Source organism: Chrysemys picta, chromosome 2 (genome assembly GCF_011386835.1).
Source record: "Chrysemys picta bellii isolate R12L10 chromosome 2, ASM1138683v2, whole genome shotgun sequence".
Lineage (NCBI taxonomy): Eukaryota > Metazoa > Chordata > Testudines > Emydidae > Chrysemys > Chrysemys picta.
In genome coordinates, this window is record NC_088792.1 from 192902894 (window position 1) to 192929726 (window position 26833).

Here is a 26833-nt window from a genome sequence, read left to right on the forward strand (position 1 = left end):
CACATGCAACTGTATATTTTAATTCTGATGCTGGTGGGTCTGTTCTTTACTGATCTGTGCCCTCACTGGTAAGAACTCTTTATGGGATTTACTTTGTTTTTCTCTTTAATGTTTTTTCCAGTGTGATCTGGTTCAAAATTTACTCCAGTTTTTTTCCACCTAAAAGAACAAATTGGAAAACTAAATCTGTTGAAAGAACAGCTGTCTTACTAAGCCATGCTACGATTCAGGACAGAGAATCGGGATATTGGAAGAACGAATATATCATGAAACAAATAGCAACTGGCAAAACTAGAATAATTCAGCTTCTGAAACCTATAAACCCTTACACTGGCCTTCCACTTAAAACCAAAGAAGCTATCAAGTAAGTATTGTTTTGTCATAAAGTGTGTTTACTCCCAAGCTACATTCAGAATGTTGGCCTAGTGGTTTTATATGGTATCTGCGTATGGCGAAATAGAATTGTGAATTCTGATCATGATGGGGAGATGCTCTCACGATCTGATTAATGTGATTTAGTCACAAGGTAAAACTTAATGAAAATAAAAGGGACATTGCTGACTGAATTTCTAAAGTTCCACACATTGTTCTTGTCACTTCTGACAGGTTGTTTTAAAAACTTTTTTTTTATTGTTTTTACTTCCTTAATAACAGAACATATAGTTTGAGTTGGGTGATTGTACTGAAGGACAGAAATGGAAAGGAACATGTAATGGAGCAAGTCGACATCTCTTATAATGACACATCTATTACTGTATTTTGGTATGGTACAAACTGGCCATGTTTAGACACCTTGTCAACGCTGGAATTATGTGGAGTGACACCATTGCTTCTTGACCAATATAAAGTTCCCACCAAGAATGAGTGAGTTTAAATTAAAGTATTTTTATACAATTAAATATTGTTGGATTTGTCTGTGTGGAAATTGCCTGACCTAAAACTGACGCAACCGGTGAATTATTTTTAGTCCTTCTACAGCCTATCCTAGGCAATCTATTTCTTGTCCTTCACTGGCTCCAGGGAGAATAGAGAATTTAACAAAATCATATATTATTTATTTATTATCACATTATTTTATGAACTGAGCCAGTATGATATAGTGATTGGCCATGTGCAATACAGAAAAATAAAGACACTTCCTGCCTTGGAAAACTGACAGTCCTAAGCATAGATATAAATAAGACAGAATGGTAAATCCAGACCCACGGAAAACTTGTAATTAAAATCCAGTGAGAACAATTCTTTGTCTCTGTTTAATCATATATATAAATCTAAGACACAAGTAAGGAAATGTTGTTAAAATATATTTTAATCTGAATGTTTTTTGTTTAAAACAAATGTGTATGTTTAGAAAACTTAATATGAATAAAAGGGAGGTTTTAATAAAATCTTTAAAAAAACCCATAAAAGGATTTCTTTGGTGTAAGTGGAAGGGCTTGAGAGTGTTAGTCAGTAATTTAAATGTGTGACGTTGTGAAACTGCACACAAGAGTATGGTAGTGCATAAAACCCGGAACACAAACGTATTGGTCTAGTGTCATTGTCCAGGAAGAGTGAGTAATGTATGTGGAGAAGAGAAAATTATATACATGTATATTTAAATTATTTGATGTTATTGGTAATATGCCCATTAACTTTCTTACTCCCTACAAGCTCATGTACTTTTTAAAATTGGTGATCTAACTCTTTTTGATCTGTTAACTGAAATAGTTTACAAAGTAAATGTTCTTATGTCTGGAAAGAAGAATTTTTGAGCCTGTCCTACAAAATCTGGTTTATTAGGGAAGGCGGTATGTTTGTAGTCCTAGGAACTTATACTTTTAGTTTATTAGCTGTAGCCATCAAGAGGTGGAGAAAGTGGATAAGGAAAAGTTATTTACTTATTCCCATAATACAAGAACTAGGGGTCACCAAATGAAATTAATAGGCAGCAGGTTTAAAATAAATACAAGGAAGTTCTTCTTCATGCAGCGCACAGTCAACTTGTGGAACTCCTGACCCGAGGAGGTTGTGAAGGCTAGGACTATAACAGCGTTTAAAAGAGAACTGGATAAATTCATGGAGATTAAGTCCATTAATGGCTATTAGCCAGGATGGGTAAAGAATGGAGTCCCTAGCCTCTGTTTGTCAGAGGATGGAGATGGATGGCAGGAGAGAGATTGCTTGATCATTGCTATGTTCTTATGTAAATGGGGGAAGCCAAAAACATAAAAGAGTAAACATAAGAACAGCCATACTGGGTCAGACCAAAGGTCCATCTAGCCCAGTATCCTGTCTACCGATAGTGGCCAATGCCAGGTGCCCCAGAGGGAGTGAACCTAACAGGTAATGATCAAGTGATCTCTCTCCTGCCACCCATCTCCATCCTCTAACAAACAGAGGCTAGGGACACCATTACTTACCCATCCTGGCTAATATGATATGCTGGGAAAGAATCAATGTCATCTTTGTAAAGGGAAATCATCCCTCACGAATCTATTAGAATTCTTTGAGGGGGTCAACAAGCATATGGACAAGGGTGATCCCGTGGATATAATATACTTGGATTTTCAGAAAACCTTTGACAAGTTCCCTTACCAAAGGCTCTTAAGCAAAGTAAGCAGTCAGGGGATAATAGGGATGGTCCCCTCTTGGTTCAGCAACCGGTTAAAAGATAGGAAACAAAAGGTATGAATAAATGGTCAGTTTTCATAGTGGAGAAAGGTAAATAGTGGGATATCCCAAAGATCTGTGCTGGGACCTGTGCTGTTCAACATATTTATAAATGATCTGGAAAAAGGGGAAAACAGTGAGGTGGCAAACTTTGCAGACAATTCAAAATTACTCAAGATAGTTAAGTCCAAAGTAGACTGTGAAGAGTTACAAAAGGATCTCACAAAACTGGGCAACAAAATGGCAGATGAAATTCAATGTTGATAAATGCAAAGTAATGTTCATTAGAAAACATAATCTCAACTATACATACAAAATGATGGGGTCTAATAGCTGTTAGCATTCAAGAAAGAGATCATGGAGTGTGGATAGTTTTCTGAAAACATCTGCTCAATGTGCAGCTGCAGTCAAAAAAGCTAACAGAATATTAGAAATCATTAGGAAAGGGAGAGAAAATAAGGCAGAAAATACCATTATGCCACTTTATAAATCCATGGTACACCCACATTCTGAATACTGCATTGCAGTTCTGGTCGCCCCATGTCAAGAAAGATATATTAGAATTGGAAAAAAGTACAGAGAAAGGCAACAAAAATGATTAGCGGTATGGAACAGCTACTATGTGAGGAGAGACTAAAAAGACTCCAATGTTCAGCTTAGAAAAGAGACAGCTAAGAGGGGATATGATAGGGGGTCTATAAAATCATGACTGTTGTGGAGAAAGTGAATAAGGAAGTGTTATTTACTCCTTTCTGCTGTTTTAACTTTTTCTCTTTCTTTTTTTCCTTTCTTGCCATTTTAAAATGTTCTCTATTTTCCTTTCCTGCAGTTTTAAAACTTTCTCTTTTTTCCTTTTTCTCACTTTGCAGTAATCCACTTTCTTTTGTAAATTATTGAAAAAGGGCCTAATCTCTATTTACTAAACTTTATTTAAAATGTTTAAAAACCTGTTTCTTCTGAAAATCTTCTAACGTTAATGTGTGAAAAAACACACAGAAGCAGTCCTAATGCACCCCATAAAAGAAAAACTAAAACATTATTTTTTTCAAAATGCCTTCCATATAAAAAAATATACACTTCCAAAAATGAGCCCAGAGGGTGGGACATAAAGCAAGTAGGGGCATGGAAACCTGTCAAAATTATATGATAATGAATACTAAAAGGGTCTTCACTACTTTGCTGTGAGTGGGTTTTTTTGTTTTTGTTTTTTAAACCATGCACTAAGGGTTTCTTGCACTGGAGGTTTCTATGTGTTGGGTCTTGTAGGCTGCAAAGATAGCAAATTCCAGAGGTGCAAGCCCTCAAGTCCTGGAATTGGTTGGCCATTTGGATTTTGATGTTTCCCCATCTCTGCTTAACTTTTGTGATGTGCTAACATATGAGAGACTCTCAAATTACTAGGTCCTAGACCTTTTGATGATGATCCATACACCTTGAATGAGTCCCAAAAGCAAACTGAGAACCAGTACAGAGATTAAAAGGAGGTCTTTTATGTTTACAGCAGCTTGAGATGGGAAGTCTTTTTTTCTTCCCTAGCTTCCTGGAGTTTCAGAGTGGACATCATAGGAAGCCGTAGGTGGACCATTGCAGTAGAGAAGCTGGAGGTTGCAGAGGTGTGAGTAACTGTTGTAAGGTTCACCTTTCTTCACCTACTGTTGTATTGCTAGATGAAGAAAGGTAATACTGTACTATCAGGGAATCCAGGAACAGTTTTGGATCCAATTAGGATCCTGAAGCAGTGAACTATTTTAGCAGAAGTTAGTTCTCCTCAATCGAATACAGACTCTTTGCTCCTACTGCCTGTTCCTCCTAAATGTCTCTCTTGCCCACAAGCATCCCTTCTTCCTTATTTGGATGAGTTGCTGCTTGTTCATTTTCATCAGATCCTTGTTCTTGGTCACACACTGGGAGAGTTACTGAGCCTGCAGAATCTGAATTTCAGTAAAAGGACGTGTAGTCTTATATCCTAAAAATTACACTTTTGAAGCTCTAGGAATGAAGAACTGAGTATTACAAGCATATTGCTGTGATTGGGACATGTTTGCAGCTGCAATCTCCTGCTGATGGCATCCTGCTTTTTTTTAAAACAAACAAACACAAACAAACAATAATGGGAAGAGTGACGTTATGGATCTTTCCAAGGGTCTTTGTGGAGAATGAGCAATTGCCAGACTTCTCTGATGGAAAGGATTGAACACACTAAAGAGCCACTACATACATTTCTGTAAACAGCCAACAAGGCAGCAGTCAATGGTATTAAATATATATTACCATTGTGATTCTACACCAATTTTTGATCCCAGATTGATAGGGTACAAAAAACCCGAAAAATACAACTGTATTCACTAGTAAATGATCTTTCTGTTCAAATTTCACTTGTTCCAAGAAAGCTTTACCTTCCTAAGTTGCCTGCTTCATGTTGATGAATATTTCATGATTCCCTTTGCTATGGAAGCATGTTCTTTATAATAACACATTTGTTAATAAAAGAACCCTCTGGGATTTAAGAAATTTAGTGAGCATATCAGTTCCTCTTGTTGAACTGTACAGTGGATATGTTATATCAGCCTGTGATAGATTTTGGTAGACACCCTTATTGGAGATTCTCTTTCCACTAGGCTTTGCAATCCTGCTGGTAAGCTGCTAGTTAGACTTTTTTACTGCTTCTCATACTGCACAGTTTCAGAACAATTTGTTTTAGTGCCCAGGGAGAAAATGAAAAGTGGCTGAACTTTCATATTAATAATGGCGCACTCGTGTCTTTCTTTACTCTGCTATGACTCGTCAAAGACCTCGGCGACGTTCCTTAATTGCTGAGTTCAACCTTACTAACCTCACTAAAGTGACAACGATGATTGGCTCTGACATGCTTGTGCAACTTTTCCGTTTGAACCCAGGACTCCTGGTGGGTCTCTGGAAGGTAAGATTACATTCAGCTATAGTATGTTGTTCATTACGGTAGCCTGCAAGGCACAGCTTCCTCCATATTTTGTTTTTTTTTCTTTTGTAAAGTTCAGACATATATATGCAGATAAAGAAGATGCGTGCAAATGACTTCCATAGCCTAATAGGAATCGACAGTCAAGGCTCCCTGTCCTATTTATGTTTTAAAAAAATATAGATTTCTAATTATTTCAATGTGACACTCAGATGTGCATTGTTCAGTTTATTTTTCTCTTCCAGTTTTTGATGTGCCAGGGATTTTTTTAATTGACATAGTGTCACAGTTCAAAGGCAAGCTGCACCTGTGATCTCTCCCCCAGACTTTCGGTTGGCACTCTTCCCACGAGAGAGGCCCTGATCTGCACTTCTCCAAAAGTGCTACTCTGTGGTTCCCCCCACTTTAGACTGGATCACCAGGCTACACCACCACTTATTCTCACTGTACTGTCACAGTTACAGGGCACCAGGTGCCTTAGTCCCCTTTACAGTCCTTTATGAGTGCTCTCCTCAGGTGACCGGCATCACTAATTTCATCCTTCTCTGGGTGGAATCCTGTGGTTCTACCACTATTAGACTGATACTGAGTAGCACCTTACGCCTCAGTTAGTCCCACTCACCATGGCCCGAGCTGTTTATTAAGTATCTAAATTTGCCTGGTTAAGTTTGTTTGGGTATTTAGTAGCTCAGAAAAAGGTTTGGGTTGTTTTTTTTCCCCATTTTTGCTCACCTTTTTAAGAGTGCTAATTATAAGGTAGAAAAATAAGATTAATGAATTGTTGCTGATACTGCAGAGAATCTTCCTATCTGGGTAGCTATCCAGTGGTGCTTTATGTATTCTTGTGCTGGGACAATGTGTATGGTAGCATTCTATGTGAATAGTGGCCCACATATAACTACTCTTAAAATTGTACTCTTGCAGCAGCAAAAAAAGAAGCATTTATCTGTGGGCTTTAATGCACAATACTTCCAGGTGAGAAATGTATTCATTGTAATTAACTTTTCAGAAAGGAAATGGAATTGCTTTCGTTACGGCGAGTCTTCATCATCATCAACTTATTGAGAGAAGCACTTTGGGCTCTGCCACTATGTAAGTACTGGTTTCTCTTTGCCTGTGGATGCTAGGGATGATCTTTTAAATAAAGCATTGAGTTTGAAAATTAAAATTGATTGGTGATAAAGAAAGTTCAGTAACAATCGTAATTCCCTCTAACCAAGAATAAGAACTCTGTTGTGCACTAGAGTTGCAACAACTGGTTTACCAAATGATGTGGAAGAGGCCTATGTTTTCCATGCTAAAATGTACTGCGGTGAAGTAATACATTAAAGAGACACTAAACTTAATTACACGTGTATCTGAAACCTTTCACTGTAGCTGAAAGAGATTAGAAATTTTTCTGTTTTTTTTTTCTTTTCAGTTTATTTTAGTCACTTTCTCCTGATGTGTGACAGATCCACAGGGAAGAGGGACATTTTCCTATTTTTTAAAAATGTCATTGTAAATCCAAAAAAATCTGACAGGGTGATTTAATTTAGAACCTGAATCTACTTCTAAATTTTATTGGAAAAGTTATTAGATTTCTAGTAGACAATGTCCTTTAAATAGGTATATATATAACATTGTACATTAATGCAATATATTAATGCGTGAGCTTTTCCTCACACATGTTAAAATAGCCAAAATAATGGTTACAATGATTACTATGTCAACTAGCCTCCAAGAGCAGCTCTTTTTTCTTCTTCTTCATACCCTTTCCTCCTAGGCTGGAGGAGCATTTTATCTGGCCTAAATATGCTCTCTTTCTCTCCCCCTCTCCCAACCCCCTTCATTGGGATTCTCTTCACACACAGAATATCTAATAACTTTCACTCCACGGGGACAGTCATTTATGAGTGAAAATTTCCAATATGTTTAAGTGACTTAGTTTGTTAAGCATAAGTGACTTAAGAGTCTGTCTCATTGACCTTCATTGTGACTTATGTCACTTAGGTGCTTCTGAAAATGTTACCCCACATCAGTGATTCAATACTCTGCTCCTTCCACTAGGGTTCAGGCACAGGGAGACTATTTCCCTGCCTGCTGTTAGAGCAGTGGTTCTCAACCCGTGGCACGCGGGCCACATGTGGCCCAATTAGAACACAGCTGAGGCCCAGGTCAGCTGTGTGCTAAAGACCACGGATGTGCCCCGGGTTCCAGGTTCCCAGCTGCCTGGGGAGAAGGGTCCGGGCTCCCCCTCCGCCTACTGCGAGGGGGTCGGGCTCTGGGGCTCCCTGGTGGCCCCAGGGGGTTGTGAGCTCTGGGGTCCAGGGCAGCCAGCAGGCCCCGCCAGTTCTGGGGTGCAGGGCAGCTGACCCACCCCACAGGGTCCGGGGTCTGGGGCAGCTGCCTGGTCCTGTGAGCTCTGGGGGCTGGGGCAGCCACGTGGCAGGGGACCGGGACAGGCAGTTGGGGCAGCCGCGCGGCTGGGGGTTGGGGGATGGGGCAGCCGACCCGCCCTGAGTGGCGGGGGTCCCGGTGTTGGGGCAGCCGGTTGGCCCCGAGGTCCGGGGGCTGCAGCCCACACATATGCGCCCACAATGTGTAATATGTTGAGAACTACTGTGTTAGAAAAAAGCAGGTGGCCAGATGGGTGTTAGATTCAGAGTAATGCATACACGTCCATCTACTGAAGTTTTACATTTACACACTTTAGGTGTATTTAGTGGTAAATTTAGTCAGCTGCCTTTGACTAGTCTTTACTGCACATTAATAAACCTTGTAATGAATATGGTAAACTATTGTGAAACTTAGAGATTCAGAAATTTAAGTAGGAAAGTAGAACACCTTGACTGCTAATTGCATTTGCCCTTTTCCGAATCTTTTTAAAATACCTCCTCTGCTGAAACTACTCAGCATTTCTTGCCATGCTAAATTGTTTTTTCCCCACCTGACTTATCTTGATTTTATTTAAGACAATATATCCTGCCCCCTCATAAACCTATACTGGATGATGTTGACCCAGAATATGGACTGCATGGCTACCAACTACATATTGATATGCACAGCGGAGAACAAACTTACATGTGTGGTACATTTCGCAATCTGTTCTGCAGAAAAGGTAGAGTTAATGGAATTTAGATGTTCCTTTAAAAATGGTTCCTGGGTTCATTTCCCCCCATTTGTATTCAACTTCTTTCTGTTCAAGGGAGAAAATAGAATTGGCTTTTAGGATAAACTAGTTTTTTCTTTCTTGAATTTTTGTTGTGGAATTCTTTTGATGGCTACTGCTGGCAAATTGACAGTCTAGATTTTGTAATGTCTGTTGTTTCTTTAAAAAAAATGCAGGCTTCTGGATTAAAAATAAAACTGTTCTCTACATTTCAAGGCTGAAATTAGGATAAAGCATCTTGGTAACAAACAAAGCAATTCCCAAAACACATTTGTTTAATACATTATAAAATTAATTCTAATAACCAAGACTTGATTTCAATGCAGTTTTATTTTTAATTTACTGCTCTTCTGCAATTACTTAAGTTTGCTTTGACTAGATGTGATTTTTAACAAAGCTTTATTGTTCAGATACAATGCAACTTAATAAGCATACTGTGATTCAGACAAAGTATACTTGTTTGGTTGTACTTCTTCTAGTCTGAGATATATTATTGTTATGGCAATCAATACAAAGTTGAGTGAAATTGTGTAAGTGTTTGTAAATAATTTACAATAATATTTATTTACTTTATTTATTTCCTTGGGCTTAACAGTAAAGCATGCCCATGCAAAAACTCTGAATGTCCTAATAATAATGAAACTTACAATAATAACCACCCAGCAGCATTAAATAATAATATACAAATAAATGCTGGCAGCATTAAATAATTAAACTCAGATAACAATTTCCCCAGACAACAAATAAAATCAGAAAATCCTGTTTTCTCCCCCATCCTTCTCCTCCTCCCCCCCCGAGTCCCTCTCAAATTACATGATGAAAAATATGCATTCCTTTTTATGTTGGATGCAGGAGGTAAGGAAACTTTTTTTAAATTTTAAAAATCACACACACACACACACACACACATATAAAAATAGAGTGTGTGAGAGAGAGAGAGAGAACAAAATCTGTACCCTATGAACAGTTGTTTTTTAAAAAATGAGGTAAGCAATTATTACTGCTTCATATTATTTTTCCAATAAATGGCTAATGTTGATGCTTTGTTACCAAATTTTCCTATTACTTTGGGGTACGCTCATTCATTAGGGTTACTCTTCTGGTGGCTGGCGTTCTGTAATTCTATCAATGTTCTGCTTGTGTCACTTGTGTTCTCATACGGAGCTCTACTTCTCCCTTCTGTAAGTTCGCTCCGAGTAGAGCTATCCTGCAGGACCTAGGTTCCCCAGGGCTGGGTTCTTCCAGCTCCAGAATCAGACAGACAGACACACACACATTAAGAGAGCGCCTCTGAGGGGACCGGGTTAATTAGCACTCCCAAGCTGACCTCATATATGTCCCTGGACTCAGTAGGCTGGGTCGAGCAGCACTTCCAAGCTGTCACCCTCATATGCCCCAGGTTCAGCATGTACCTATCCCCACTTTCACGTTACAATTGTTCTGGTAGTAACCCACTTGATGAGGAAACCCCACAGGATTTTTGGGTGCTGCAGGGATCTTTAGCTTAGGTACGAGGAGCACTGCTGCAGAGTGAATGGGGAAGCCAAAAAACACCAATGGGAGGGGGAGAGAAGGAGGGAGAGGGAGAGAGAAGCAACTAGCTTAACCATGAAAGTTATTTATTGCCAGGTAATAATCATACAAGGGGAGCCGAACAAACAATACAGTGATCATATTAAATCTAACTTAAATTTGATTATAAGTCAGGTTTAGAAAACTATAACTGATCACAAAAGTCAGGGTCAGAAGGTTATAGCTAGAGAGAGAGAGAGAGAGAGAGAGATGGGTTCTCACCACTCCGGGAAGCTTGAATCAATTGGCGTTCCCAGGGTGGTGGTGGTAGCTGAGGGTCCGGAGTGGTGGAGACAGGCAGAGCCCCCAGCACGATCATTCAGGAGAAGATGAAGTCCCAATGGAACTGATGCAGATTTTGGATCCAGGCATCAGAGCACTTACTTGAGCGTGGGTAAGGGTTTTTGTAGGGAAAGAACAATGGTTCAAGGGAGAACACTAGATTTATTTTTAGGTAAACTGATGGCTCAAGGGAGTATACCAAAGTTGTTTTGCTCAAGCTAAACATTAAGAACTGCTCATTCCCGGCTATGAGTGATGTTCTTTCGAGGGAGCTCACAATGCAATTAGGCAGCTTCAGTATATTGGATACAAATAAAGAATTTATTACTAGAATTGGTCTGATAACTACTGAGCTGGGTGTGTGAAGGCGTGGGTTCATTAACATCTGGATCAGTGATCTCCCAGAGTTCAGTGCGGTTCTTGTGTTTGAATCTCTGTTCTCCATTTTATAAGCTAATAGGATGCCTCTCTGTCCCATCCTTGATGCAGATGAGGCTAGAAGAGATTCCTTAATCCTTTCACCCTTGTCCAGAGGGGTTTAGGTTGTCTTCCACTGTCTTTGCATTGCTTTTTGTAAGTCTTTCTTCTGATCAGCTTTGGTTCAAGCAGAGGCTGGGGGAGCGGGGGAAGGTCTTTTGTGAGTCAGAGAGGCTGGATACTACGCCCTGATTCTCCAAGAACACAGAGCTGATAGGTAACAGCTTCTATTCAATGTAGTAGATGCACTTTTTTTTTTTGTGAGGACAGTAGAGTGCACTATTGGCTTCAGACTTAAAGTTTGTGCAGCTCTTAGAGCAGAGTTGGCCAAAAGTTATGAAATCTTAATTCAGCACATGTATTTGGTAACCCCCAAGAATGCCATTTGAACTGAGAACAACAACATACAAAGCTTTATTTTGATGGCCCCTTATCAGGCAGCTGGCTGTGTACTATAACTTGATGGATTGTTTTATTGGAGGATAAAATAATCTACATTTTTGTTTCCATGGATATCTAGCTTTCTTTAAATTCTGGATAGTATTTACTTGTGGATTTCACATGTTCCTTTAACATACTCTCCTGTGCCATATGCTTTTTGCTTACTTGGCCCAGGACTCTTTAGCACTGCTCTCTGTTGATTCAGGTTGATATGTGTTTTGGTTTTATGTTTGTTTTTCTAACCCAAGAATCCTAACAGGGTGGTTCCATATGTTCCAGACCCTTTTCAGGTATATATTTTTAAATTAACCAAGTTCATTGTAAGTAATTTTTACACCAGCTATTTGAAACACACTTGTGTGTAAATAGAGGATTGGTTTGCAAATTAAGCTGACTGACTCTGGCAGCAATAGCTAATCTTGCAAAGCTGAAATAAAGCATTAAAGAGAGCAGCTCTGTGCTAAAATCATATCTAGTTGTGTTTTTCAGCAGCAAGTAATCAAATGATGGTTTATTTTACAACAAAGGCTACTCTGGCTTGGTTGACTAATTAATGCATCATTTGTGTATATAGCAAAACAGTTCCCTTTGAATAACCCATCTGTAGCTGAAAAGCCCCAGCCCAGTCTCTCGCTTCCCCAGTCATTGCACTAGCAGAGGTCACATTTAGAGTTTCAACTTCAGATATGCTGAGCAGTGCACTTGGCACCAAACCCCCTTTCTCCTAAAGAGTTACTTGTATGGCTGACATCAACCATATCCATCCCTTTGATTGGCAGTTCAGCTCTACTGCCCCTCCTCCTTCTGCTTCCTACCAGTGCTCTTTGCTTCACTCCCTTTCAACCCCTCAACTGCCTTGCCCAGATGTTGTGCAGATGTCCTTCATACAGCTGCTATGGCCGCTGCGTCTCCTGTTTTCCTTATCTGGAAGGCAAAACACTTTACACTTGTCTACATAGTCCTTCTGCTTGTCCTGAGCTTCTGTGCAGTAAGAATCCAGTCTGCCTATATATTGAGGCTTGAAAAACCCACTCATTCTTCACCTAGAGCAAATGGAAATATTGCTTGCGCAAGTGTGGGTAGGGTTGGGTAGCCATTATTTCCTTCTGTTGGGAGGAGGAGGGAGCTATGGGACAAAGCAGAAGAAGTACCACTGATTCTTTTGAGGAGTGGAGGTGGGGTGGGCAACAAAGTGAAGGGGGAGCTGCTGTATTCCTCATTGGAGGGGAATGAGGAGCAGATCATGAATTCTGTGAACTACAGGAAGGATGAGGATGCAATAAGCGGGGTGGCCCAAAGGTTTTCTGCACACCCGGGAGGAGATGGGGAAGTAGCCCTGAAAAGGGTGGGGAGGAGGTTGCATAATTGTTTAGATTTGGACACATGGAATCCATTTTGAGGGGAGAGACAGAATTTTGATGTATTGGGAATGGGAATATGTCTGGATTTGGAGGTGTGCCTTTTCTGGTCAATGACAGCAGCATCAGCACAGGGATTTTCTAGCCTGGCTGTACACATCTAAAATGCGAACAATTCTATAAATCTGTGTGTGTGTCTTGGGGTCTCCATAATGAAGGAAGAAGTGTAAAAGGTAGATCTGGATGATTAATGAATTGATTTATTCATGAATGATGAGTTCATTTTTAAAAGCATAAATTCTCAGTGGCTTTTATTTGCATCAAATGATTCAACTGGTGTTAGTGAAAAGGTGAGAGAAATGTTCAGAGCTCTACAAAGTCCTGTAAATTAAAAAAAAGAGCTGCTGAGTCCTTGGAATTTAAGTGCAGTGTCTGTAGCCAGAACTTCCCCCAGGAGGAGGGTAAAAGTTTGATATGTAAAAAGACATGCAGTAACCGAATACCACGATAAGGTATTTGGTTTAAAATTTTCTTCAATTGTTGGCTGGACCTCACTGTTCCAGGTGATGGGTGAAGTATTCCTTATGCAGCATTCTAGTGCAAAGATGCATTTATAGCCTCCAGGATAGTGTAAAGCTTAATTTTTCTCATGCATGCATGCACACTTAAGGAGTATTTAAAGCATGAGATCTCCTTTCATCAGTTCCAGCTTAGAGAGTAGAGAAGTAGTTCCAAGAGGAAATGTATTACATGCAGAATAGCTTCCCCAAGTGGTCCATCAAGGATGTGGGGATTCCTTTTATTAATATCCTGTAATAACTGTGGTGTCCTGGATGTTCGTTCTTTATTGATGGCATGGTTCTGTCAGTTGCTTTATTTTATTTCCATTAAAATGTGATTGATCCTGAGTGGGTTATGAGCGTAGAAATAGTCATTCCATTATAGAGTCTGACTTGTGGATAAGTGAATATCATTCCTTTGGGGAAAATGCTTATTAACCAATTTTGTCTTTTAAAGTCCCATTTGCAAAAGCTTAGCTTCAAATAGAAACTCTTAATGTTCTCTCTGTGCTAACGGTAGGTATTTATCCTGATCTAAACTCTGTTGTATTGGATTTATATTACCTAGGTTTGGAATTTGACCTCTTCAAATATCCATTAGCCTTTCAGATCTAGAGAAACAAAGTAAAATCCTTAGATAAGTTATCTTCAGCCTGGCTTAATGTATGATGTTTTTTAAAAAGCAGCAAAATTGTTAACCATAAATGAAAACTTTTTCATAGTATAACACATCATAGAAATGTCATGGCAGGCTGCAAAAGGGAGAGCAGATACTCCTAGGAATGGTGGGTAATACTGAAGTTAAACTCCCCACACTCAAGAAGCAAAAAAAAAAAAAAAGAAATCACACATCCCCCTTTATTGCATTCCAGTTCTCTGGCTCCCAGTCAGCACCTCGGTCCACTACAGTGAGAAGTTATTTAAAAAACTCTGCTCACATATACCAAATGTTCTTCTGACCCCGAAGGGTCGGCCACATTACGAGGTCAGTATAGGTTTGGACGTTACCCAAAATACCACGCTGTCAGCCAATCCTTTAGCATCTAAAACTAAAGGTTTATTAAAAAGAAAAAAGAAAGAACAAGAAGAGAGATGTTAAATGATAAAACAGTCACATACATACAAAGACTTCAGGTTCCTAGGAGTATTGGTGAGGTTGCTGGCTTGAAAGTCCCTCTGGAATACATCCACAGCTTGGATGGGTCATTCAGTCCTTTGTTCAGAGCTTCAGTTTGTAGCAAAGGTTCCTCCAGAGGTAAGAAGTAGGATTGAAGACAAAATGGAGAAGATGCAGCTGCCTTTTGTAGTCTTTTGCCATGTGGCCTGTGCTTCCTTTTGTTTCAAACACAAATGGACCCACACATGGCTTGAAATCCTTAGAGTTCTGTCCATGGGCATGCCCCTGCATGCCTTGTTGAGTCATAAGGTGTATCTGCCTTCTCTCAATGAGTCAATTGTATAGCTGATGTTCCTTAATGGGCCATCAAGCAGGCTAGGCAGTGCTGATGCCAAACTATCTGGGAGTGCCACCCAGAAGCATAGCACAAGTTTGCAATACAGACATACATACATACATATCTATAACTCATAATACAAAGGTGATACAAACACATAAATGAGATTATCATATCTGGCAAATGATAACATTTTTTGCAGATACCTCACACGGTATATCTGGCATAACTCATTACAATTTTACAATATTCATATTCATAATATTCTCAAGTGTCCCCCAGATTCCATGAGGCGTCACATTATAGACCAAAATTTTCAAATGGTGCCTAAAGGTAAGCAGTTTAATTTTGTATTATTGCACATAGCTTTAGGCACCAAAGTTTAAAATTTTTGGCCATTGTACATAAGGAATTGGTATTTTATTTTGTTCTATAGTAGAACTAGAGTATAATTTGTTAAAAATTGTATGTAATAATACTTGGTCTATTTAATTTAAACTGTTTTCAATTAAGGTTCGCAAAGCACTTTACAAGCATTTGTAAATGGGGGGAGAGAACTTCCCCTCTCTGTCTCTCACTGCTCTATTTCTGCATACCATATGCTTCTCACTGAGGATTTTGTTGGCATAAAGTTTTAGATGTGAGCCAGTACAAATGTGAATTTTGGTAGCTTGCCAGACAGTCATGCAGTACATTAAATCAGTTTGTTTTCAACTTTGTTGGGATATGGGTGGATGGAGAGAAACGCACTGTTTAAAAACAAATTTAACAATTTTATTAAAGCTAATGTTAAAAAATTATATAATACATAGGTTGAGAAAAGCGTATGTACATCTGGATATAGTGCTTAGATTATCCACAAAAACAAAGTTTGTTTTTAAAAGTCATATGATACACATAGTACATAATCAACAAAAACCCAAATTTAGGTGAATACATTTAAGAATACAGTTTAGATATTAGCATCCAAGTATTCAGACACATCATTCATGAAAAGTTGTACAAAGATTTAGTTGTGGAAAGCAAAATATATCAATGAGTGAAGATTGTCCCTCAGTAATTGAGCATTTAGGATAGGTTGTCCATCTAGAAAATACAATCCATGAAGAAAGTATTTCAATTACTTTCCTGACTGCACTTCTCACTGGCACTCCAGCTCATCCCTCCTGGTTTTGCCGATGTCCGGTGATGTGCTCTATGTAGATGTCCCTCGACTACCTGATGACGTCCAACACCATGAGTTGCCATATCAGCCGAGCGTAGCACTGAATGATTCCACATTCCCGCAACACTTACTCGTTACTGGGGTCCCATGCGCCCAGGGCTCTGATGATCTGAACTTATAACCCTAGCTCTCAAGGTTTCAGCCAGAGGGGTGTATTTCTTCACCTTTTGAACTCGGGCATCCTGGAAGGCCGGGGTCCTGTTCTCAAAGGGCACTGTGACGTCCATCATGATGATCTTCTTCCGGTCCTTGTTGGTGATGATGATGTCCGGTCGCAGTTGGCTGTCGGTTCCAGGGATGGTGGAGTTCACGGCAATCTTCCCTATGGGTGGTGGGATGACTCTGGCCAGGCGATCTTGGATGGCATTGTGTCGCAGCTGCCAGGCTCTGGAATGAGGTTTGCAGATACACAAGACGTGGGGTAGTGTCTTGTTGGCATAGCCGCACGTCCTACATCATAGGTTCCCGTAGCAGACAGCTCCGTTCAGCGGAATGCAGTTGATCCGGCCCCTCTGGATGAACCTCCAGTCAGCAAATCGGGTGAAACTGCCCCCAGGGAGGAAGTGGTTGCTGGCGTCCCACTTGCAGGTCACCTCAAGCGCCTTGCCCTTGTTTGGCTTGCGCTTCAGGTTTTCCACATACTGGCAGTGGATGGCATCCTTCAGGGTTCTCTCCAGCATGGTTCTAGCTTTCAGAGTGAGGATTGTGTGGTCCGTGTTCTTCACCTGTGGCACCAGGACTCCCAGCTCCTGGGTACTATAGCAGATCCTTTCCCATCTGTGAAATCTTTGGTTGTCACTATACTGTGCACCACAGCCATTTGGAACTGCACTGTGACATTGAGGATAGAAATCAGGAATGCTGGAACAGTTTTTATAGTGGGGGTGCTGAGAGCCATTGAACCAAATTGTAAACCCTGTATATAATGGAAACTACTTCAAGCTAAGGGGTGCGGCGGTACCCTCAGCACCCCTAATTCCAGCACCTATGATAGAAGTCAAATAATTTTGCTCCTAAACCTAAAGCAGACCCCTGCCACTTGTGCTCATGCAAAATCTCTATTACTGTCAGCATAGGGCCCATGCTAAAGTCAAGCAGTTCTTTTCGTGTCCAGTAAAGAGTAGTGGTACACAGATGTGCTAGCCATTTCATTATTTTGCGGGTGAATTCCGCTACTACACCCAAACCATAGTGAGATTTTCCTTGCACTTCTGGCATTTGGGTAACATACTGTATATATAGTTCCACAGTTTGCTGAACTATTGGTGGAAATACTGTGAGTTAGATTCAGGCATTCGTTTCCTGAGCTTCTGTCGGCTTAATTCTAGGTGCCAGGTGAAGAGTCCACCGGGGAGGTTTCAGCCCAGAAAATATTTGACCACCCTTGCCTCTGTTTTGTGTGTGTGTGTATTGGGGGGGGGGAAATAGAAGTGTGGGCGTGGGTTTTGCAGGTAAGTATCGGAGCCCCAAAAAGTGTTCAGCTAGGTTATAGAGATGATATGGCTAGGATGGCTGCACTGCCTCAGCACTTCCCCGCTGTGTTTGTGAAAGGTGGTGTCCTGTGGAGACACTGGGGGAATTTAAACCTGTTCCCACTTTCCCTTCACTAGCAACAACCTTCAGGGAGATAGCCAGTACTATAAACACCTACCCTCCTGGTGTAGTGGAGCCAGGCCCATGCAGGGAGGATAATTTACACCACTTTTTTTGCAAGCACGAGTGACTCCAACCCTGTATTCGTAAGTAATTGAAATCATCTATGGAGGGCTAGACCTGATGTTTCCTTTTCCTTCATCAGTATGGTAAAGAACTCCAATGACACTCCCTCCTCCCTTCTTGCTCATGGTGATTTATCAGCCTTAGTAGCAAACCTAGTATCTCTTCTTCAAGGGGCCCTAGTTTTGTGGTGTGTGTCCTATGAAGAAGTTCACTTATCTCATGAAGTGATAGTTTGTCCTTGTAAGATATCTATGAATTATTAAGATAAACACCATAATATAATCAGGCCTCAGAATTCGCCACTGAATATTCCATGTCCATTAGAAAGGAAACTTACCATTTGGGGGAAAAATACCCAGGAATTCTTTCCCTCATAGCAAAAAGACGTACCAGATCCAATATAAAGGCTATATTTAATTGTAAGTAATCAAAACAATATGTTTTAATGGTTGTACTAACCAATGAAAATGAATCTTTCTTTGGGGGAAAAACAGGACAAGCAAGAAACATAAATCTTTTATTTAAATCAAGGTTTTCCACTTGCTGATATAAATAAATGCACCCTGGAATCGATATTGGTGCAGCATGATACCATCCATCAGACAAAGTGGACAAAAGAGTGATAATGAAGCACCACTTGTCTTCTCCTTCTCTGATGTTAAGCCTGATGTTTTTGTTATATTCAAAGGGATTGAAACATTTAATTTGGGACTCTTTATTTGCATTCTTTTTAACTCTACTTGGTTGGCCTCAGATTTTTGTATTTGAATAAAATGAAAATCCCAACTCCACCCCATCTTTTGTCACCTCAGAAAATAAACTAATCCTTTGCATTTTTGAGACATGCTGGCTTGAATTTTTCAGCTAGTTGGGTATGAAGAATTATTGGCTCTTGAGGAAAGTATCCTATTAATGTGCAGGAGGTGAATAGAGGGTTTAGAGAAAGGAAATGTAGAGGTAAGAACATTCCCTGAGTGGCTGACCTAGTTTGATTTGTTGTGTTGTAACTATGCATGTATTGTTACTCTTTTCAGATTACATTCGAAATGGATACTTGAGGCTTACAGTTATAAGTTTAAAAAATAATTCACAACATTTGCCTCTTGCTGGGAAAGTTGGCTTCTTCTGGAGAACTGATGTGTTTGAAGGCAATGTACAGGTAAATCACTAATATTTTGTTTCTGGAAATACTTATTTAAAAAAAAAGAGTGACATATACATGCTAAATACGTTACAAAGTTGTTTTGGGTAGTTTAACTTGTAAAAATCTCATAAAATCCAGATGTTATGGAGGTTGTGAAGCTAATGCTGTTCTTGAGAAATGCCTGCCTAGGACTCTGTTGTATTAAATTCCTAAAAGAGAGCTGTCCAAAAACTACAAACATGCATATTTTTAATAAGGAGATTGAAGTAACATACTGCAACAGTGTTTAAAAATACAGTTTTAACATACTTAACTTTTGTAGATTGGAAACCTTTAAATGAGTACACATTTGAAGTAATCTGTGTACCAGTCTTTCAAACAGTCCTAAAAATGAATATATACTAAAGAGTTTATGCTTGAATTTGACATTTTGATAATATTATTTTGACATAAACAAATACAATTAATAGGAGTTGCGATTTTGCAGTTAGGCAGGCTGAGCAGAAAGATGTACTGTATGATGAGAGAGTTAATATTTGGTTTCTACATGTTAAACTACCTGCATTGTGCTTTACAGTGTTAATCAGTTGTGTAAACTGTGCAACAGTGAGTGTAAAATTCAGCTTAATTTTTAGTGATTTACTGCAGCTGCTGTTGGCAATACCTGCTACAGTTAAGATTGAATTATAACTTCCATTGAGTCCTCACTCTTCAATTGTTTATAACATTCTCAAATTCCTTTCTGACTGAAATTTCTTATGCTTGGTCTTTGCCCAGACGTAGGGTTGCCAACTTTCTAATTGCACAAAACCAAACACCCTTGTCCTGCCCTCTTCCTTGTCCCATACCCAAGGCCAGGCCCCTTCTCTGAGGCCCCCTCCCACCACCACCACCGCCACTCACTCCAGCCGCCCTCCCTATGTCGATCGCTCTCCCCCACCCTCACTCATTTTCACTGGGCTGGGGCAGGGGGTTGGGGTGCGGGCTCCCAGGTGGGGCCAGAAATGAGGGGTTCAGGATGTGGGAGGGGGCTCCAAGCTGGGGCAGGAGGTTGGGGTATGAGAGGGGGTGATTACTCCGGCTGGGGGTGCAGACTCTGGGGTGGGGCTGGGGATGATGGGTTTGGAGTGCAGGAGTGGGCTCAGAGCTGGGGCAGGGGCGGGGATGCAGGCTCCGGCTGGGGGTGTGGACTCTGGGGCGGGACCAATGATGAGGAGTTGAGGGTGCAGGAGGGGGCTCTGGGCTGGAACTGAGGGGTTTGGAGTGTGGGAGGGGGCTCAGGGCTGGGGTAGGGGATTGGGGTGCAGGCTCCGGGAGGGGGCTCAGGGCTGGGGTAGGGGGTTGGGGTGCAGACTCCGGCTGGGCAGCCCTTATCTCTGGTGGCTCCCAGTCGGCAGCGCAGCAGAGCTAAGGCAGGCTCCCTGCCTGCCCAGGCTCCATGCTGTTCCTGGAAGTGGCCGGCATGTCTGGCTCCTAGGAGGAGAGGCCAGAGGGCTCTGCCCATTGTGTTCTGCGTGCTGCCCAGGCCCGCAGGCGCTGCCCTTGCAGCTCCCAGTGGCCACGGTTCCCAGCCAATGTGAGCTGCAGAGCCGGTGCTCGAGGTGAGGGCAGCACATGGAGCTTCTCTGGCCTCTCTTCCACCTGGGGAAGCAGGGACATGCCACCCGCTTTTGGGAGCTGCGCGGAGCTAGGGCAGGCAGAGAGTCTGCCTTAGCCCAGCTGCTCCACCGACCGGACTTTTAACAGCTTGGTCAGTGGTGCTATCCAGAGCTGCCAGGGTCCCTTTTTGACTGGACATTCTGGTCGAAAACTGGATGCCTGGCAACCCTAAAGAGAGGTGAGATTTCTTCTAGTACAGGGGTAGGCAACCTATAGCATGTGTGCCAAATGTGGCACGCAAGCTGATTTTCAGTGGCACTCACACTGCCCGGGTCCTGGCCACTGGTCCAGGGGGCTCTGCATTTTAATTTAATTTTAAATGAAGCTTCTTAAGGTTTTTAAAATGTTTATTCACTTTACATACACCAATAGTTTAGTTATATATTATAGACTTATAGAAAGAGACCTTTTAAAAACATTAAAATGTATTACTGGCACGCGAAACCTTAAATCAGAGTGAATAAATGAAGACTTGGCACACCACTTCTGAAAGGTTGCTGACCCCTGTTCTAGTAGCTGCAAGATCAGCTGAGCTTTTTTTTTTTTTTTTTTTTTTTAAGTTTTGTATATATGAAAAATACACTTTCCCCATTTGTATCAATCAATCAGAAACGTTGTGGTTAGAAACTGAAAATAGCTGAATCTAGAAATAGCCATATTTGAAAGTTCGAGAGCTATGATTATTTTAAGTCAGAAATGTTATGCAGAGTAGATTACTTTTAAACTTCTTTGAGGCTTTTTAAAAGTTTGTGCTGGCTCTTGAATTTATACCCTGTTTATGTAGAATTCCTAAGCATGTGTATAAGTCCCATTAACTTCATGAAATTATTCATGTGCTTAAGGTCAATGGGACGTAAGCACATGCTTACGTGATTTACTGAATCAGGGCAAAAAGGTCTTGATGGAAGATGATCTTAGGAGGTCTTGCTTAAAAAAGTACTGGGTTCAGGAAGTGTCAAGCTAAAGACCATAAAACTATGGAACTTGCACCTAACTGGCACTCTGTTATCCTTTCTTTTTTAAAAAATGTATTTCATGCAAACAATTACACTGGTCTACAATTTTTGAGAAGTTGTCTGCTTCAGAGATAAAATGTGCTATTTATTATGTATTTTGATGTGCTGAATTCAAATATGACAAAACAACTGATTGGCTACTGTTTCTAAGATATTTAAGTTTTTACATTTTATGTCTATGTATATTGTGTAGATAGTAGAGTTTTAATCATAAATTGTAAACCTAGGTCTTTTCATGTGTTTATGGTTGCTTTACATGATAATATTTCACCTGTCCTGTTTATGTAACACTTTAAAAATCAGCAAAAGGGTTATATAAATAAAATTTATTATGAAACAAAAGGCAAAAAACTATTATGTACATAGTTTAGTCCTATATATCAGTAAAATAGTACATCCTAAGTCCGGACTAATTTGAAGGTAGTATTAATCTCTTTGCATCTAAATGTAACATCACTGTAATTGAACTACAAAATCAGTAATGAAAGACAAGGATTTTGTCACTAAGAGAGGTTAAAAATCAAGGGCATGAGAAAGGAAAATTTGCTGACTTCCCTCATGACATCTTGCATGTGAAACGTTGCGCTGACTTGATTATACTATGAATAAACAAGTGTGAACCAGATATTTCTCTTATATTTTGAAAAATCACCTTTTTAATTGCTTTGTTTTTTACTTTGTACGTTTGGCTGAGAAACATCAGATAGTTTGTCTACACAATATAATTAATATGGTGTGACCCATAAAAGTGAAAATGTATATCCTCGTTCAGAGTCCAGCAGTAGTTTTAACAATTCTGAACTCATTGCCGATTGGCAGTGACACATCACCTGCTATGTATGTCTGCTAAGTATTTGTATACCTGAAGAATGATAATGTACAAGCCTGTAAATACTTCTTGCATCAAAACACCCAAGAATTCTATATGTTGACTGATGTACACCTTGATATTTTATAGTCTTGTGTAATATTTTTATACATTGTTTTAAAGAATCCTTTTTAAGTATTTTATTTAATTTTAGTATATCATTTAAAAGGAAGATTAAAATATCGTATTTGTCCCTTTGGGAATCAAAGACCACTACAGCCTCTGCCCATTCCTAGAAGGTTAAGCGGGGGGATGTCTTGCAGTATTTTTAGTTTAAAGGCTGATCTCTGTTTTGTGCACGTCTCTATTTATTTTTCTACAGTCATGGAACTCTTTGCGCCTCCTTTGGGATATTGCCTGGTCCATGGAAGTCCTGGGCCAAAGATTAAACTCCACATGTTTGCTCATAATGGTGGACATCTTACTATTTTAACTAATAGCACACTAATTGTGATTATTTATAGATATAGTTTTAAATATTTAAAAAAAATGTTTAAAACATTGCTTATGGTATTAGCTGGTATCACCATGTGCTTGGTGGGAGGCTACCAATGGCATGCGTAGACTATAATCCTATTGGTTGGAAACCTTTTCAGTTAAATAGTTTGCAGTCCTTTTACAGTGGCCATTGAAGTGCTGTGAATTTTACTTTGACTATATACCTATGTGCCAAATCTTGCAGTCTGTACAGCCCTAAATCAGGGAGAATTCCCCCTAACATCAGTGGTAATTCTGCCTAACTGTGCAAGGACTATGAGATGTAGCCCTATGGTAATTATGATATATGTTGCACATAGAAAGATAATGTTTTTTCCTTATGTTTTTAGAACTGTTACGTGATGGATGTGACCCTCTTGGATGAAACCGAAAAACCCTTCTGGTGTTTCAGTGCCCCAGTCTACATGAAACTTTCTTCCAAGGCATCCTGCCTTTATGACTATATGGGCCACAACTATGACTTAAACTATGTGGATTCAGAGGGTAAAGTCCACATTGAGCTGGTTTGGATAGAAGAAACCAAGGAATACTATATAGTCAATCTGGTTCTTTATCTAAGCACTGAAAAAGTTAACCGCTGGTTTGGAACAAAATACTGATTCTAATAATTTGAGCAGTTACTTTCCCTGCTGGTATTTAGTTGATTTTTTGGGAGGGGGGCGGGGATTAAGGTTGAAATGAACCCCACAATCCAGGTGCTACAAATTGTTTTGTGCTTTATTTACTGAAAACTAGGAAGTGTAGTCACTTATTTATTTTTATTATTGTTTTCACTTTTATTATTGGGGAGAGAAGTTTAAACATAAAAAGTAATAGCTTTCCTGTGAAACACCATGATGTGTGCTAGTCTCTGTTGCAAGTACTGGGCATGATAAGGGTGAAAAGATCAGTGTCACTCAATACAATCTTATCTGGCATAGTCAGATATGTAATGCTGCTTCTGAAACAGCTATTGTAAATATGACTGTGTTCTCTCTCCATATTTGTATGTTCTATACTGTTTCTAAGAACTTAAAAACCACCTTGAAAAACTCAACTCCGTGAAGTCTGAAGTAACAAAACAGTGCCAGAGTGTTGTTGAATGAGCCTCTAGATAATTGTCCTTTAGATAATGATGAGAAACTATTGCTAAATGACCAAACTTATGCAGAGGAGGTATTTTTAATCATAATTTATCATTTAAAATTCACTGTGGTAGGCACTTTAAGAATTTAGATTGAAAGGCACAAGGATGACCAATGTGGGGAAGAAGGCTTTTGCCAAGGGAAAGACTTCTATAGACCCTTTTCTTAAAAGTTGACTGTTAAAGTTGCTGTTGGGTCAGAGGGAAAAATGCAGTTGTTTTAATTTGGTTGCATGTATTGTGGTCCATGTCTGAAAACACTGAAGCCTTTAGTTAGGAACTGAAAGTGATATGTTGGCCCCTAAATAAGGGATCTGATTTTTTTTCCCCAGAGGAGCTGAGCGTCATCAGCTCCTATTGACATAGTTAAGATTCAGTTACTTAAGTAGAAATGATGGATACCTAAAATATGACTTTTAGTATCTATCTGTAGGCACTTGTTTGAAAATTGTGTTTTATATGTTTCAGGCTACTTGGTTGTACCTTTTGGAGTCCAATCCTGTATGCTTTACTTGAAATTCGTTGGGAGTTTTGCCTGAGGGAGATGTGGCACTGGCACAACTGTGTCTTTTTAGTAATGTAGATAACGTTCATGTGTAGTTTGTTACAAATAGATACATTTTGCGTTGTTTCCAAGTGCTTCCTATTACAGATGAGGTTGTCCGACCATAATTACTTATTTGTTGTCTTCTGTGACTTGTTTTTAAATGTGGCAAATTGTGATTTGCTTTAATATGTGTTTTTGTCTCCTGTCTCTATATTAACTTGCATATATGAGCCAAATATTTAAACAATCGCTGAGTTTAAGTATTTGTACTTTGTACTACAGATTTTTTTGTTAATTTAATTTTTAAACTTGTTTACCGTTTTCTTTTAATTCAAAGGTACTAAGTAAAGAAAATAGAAAAGCTGGTCTGGTTCAGCAATATGTTTACAGTTTGACGTCTGTGTAACCTCGCCTAATCAAGAAACAAAATGTCTACACGTTTTTAGTGACCAGTAAACATTATTTCTGCTTCTCTGCTTCAGACCCTGCCACATCCTTATTCTCCTTCCCCCTCCCCATCCCACTCCCCTGCAATTGCCCTTCCTGGCTATTTTATAATGATGGGCAGGGGCATGCGCAAGGGGTGCAAGCAGGAGTATGGGACTCCCCAATAATCATCTCTGCCACCGTCCGCAGCTTCTGCCCCGGCTGCCGCCCTGGGATTCCCTCCCCCAAACTCCTCCAGGGTGGGAGTCGGTCTGAGCTCCGCTGAAGAGATGTGCCTGGGAAAGGCACTCCAGCTAATGCTCCCGCTGAGCCCCACTAGATGGCGCCCAGAGCAGGGAAGCTGGGCTGGCAGCAGAGTTCTGTGAGAGGGGGCCTGGGAAGCCTGCTGAGCTCTGACCCTTCCTCGCCCGCAGCCTCCAGTAAGTATTTGGAGACAATGAGGGGGAGGGAAGAGGCAGTGGGGCATCGGGGGATAGGTGGGGAACCTGGGGAGGCAGCAGGAGCCGGGGGGTAGGGGAAACAGCAGGGCCTGGAAGCATTGAGTGAGGGGCTAGTGTTTAAAGTGCCCACCCCAAAAGTAGTCACATTTAAATGCCTGTGCACGCCCTTGAAGATGGGGAGCCTTCTCTCTCCCCCACACCACACCACTCCCGCCACCCGATAAATATTGTATGTTGAAATGGGTACATCTTCACAAAACATTTCAGCTTTGATGAAACTTCATTTCCTCGAAAAATGTTCCAATCTATCACCAATGGGTTGTCTGTCTGGCTAAACAGTCATTTACTTCTTCAGTACAAAGAAAAGTTTCTTTAAGGTACTGTATGAAATTGCACTGAAATATAAAAATTAAATTATATTGAAAGAAATGTTTAATTCTCTGTTTTAGTTTAAAAATAGAGCATTTGGCTCTATAGCATGAGGTATCTTTGAGAAGTGAGACTTTTCAGACTATCATGTACCACAAAATATATCTTATCACACAGTGGGCACCTGACCATAAGAAATCACAAATATGAGGGTCCAGCCAGGAATATTTGTCATATTCTGAAGGCATTTTCTGCATGAATTGGGTTAGGAAAGGAAGTTATCCTGATTAATCCAACTCTTTGCTGCTGAAAAACATACTTTGCAGAAACTATCTGAAGCCTGCATCCCAAGCAAGGGGAAAAAATTCACAGGGAAGAGTTGCAGACCAAGCTGGATGAGCAAATCTCAAACTGCAAAAAGAAGAACAGGAGGACTTGTGGCACCTTAGAGACTAACAAATTTATTAGAGCATATCTATTCCAGTGACATCATCATAGGACCTAATCACATCAGCCATACCATCAGGGGCTCGTTCACCTGCACATCTACCAATGTGATATATGCCATCATGTGCCAGCAATGCCCCTCTGCCATGTACATTGGCCAAACCGGACAGTCTCTACGCAAAAGAATTAATGGACACAAATCTGACATCAGGAATCAAAATACTCAAAAACCAGTGGGAGAACACTTTAACCTGTCTGGTCATTCAGTGACAGACCTGCGGGTGGCTATATTACAACAGAAAAACTTCAAAAACAGACTCCAACGAGAAACTGCTGAGCTAGAATTGATATGCAAACTAGACACAATCAACTCCGGTTTGAATAAGGACTGGGAATGGCTGAGCCATTACAAACATTGAATCTATCTCCCCTTGTAAGTATTCTCA

The 26833-nt window shown here is 40.2% G+C and overlaps 1 protein-coding gene across 2 annotated transcripts in view; it reads left to right on the plus strand.

The window, feature by feature from the left end:
* FBXO15 (F-box protein 15) overlaps nt 1–25045 on the plus strand; it is a 50918-nt gene extending 25873 nt beyond the window's left edge. For both annotated transcript variants that reach the window (XM_005281466.4, XM_024102092.3), the window contains exons 4-10: nt 122–364; nt 655–864; nt 5443–5572; nt 6600–6682; nt 8545–8690; nt 18864–18988; nt 23344–25045. In XM_005281466.4, the coding sequence (XP_005281523.1) occupies nt 122–364; nt 655–864; nt 5443–5572; nt 6600–6682; nt 8545–8690; nt 18864–18988; nt 23344–23613 (1207 nt within the window). In that variant the 3' untranslated portion in view covers nt 23614–25045. The remainder of the gene's footprint in view (nt 1–121; nt 365–654; nt 865–5442; nt 5573–6599; nt 6683–8544; nt 8691–18863; nt 18989–23343) is intronic.
* The last annotated feature ends 1788 nt before the right edge of the window (nt 25046–26833 follow it).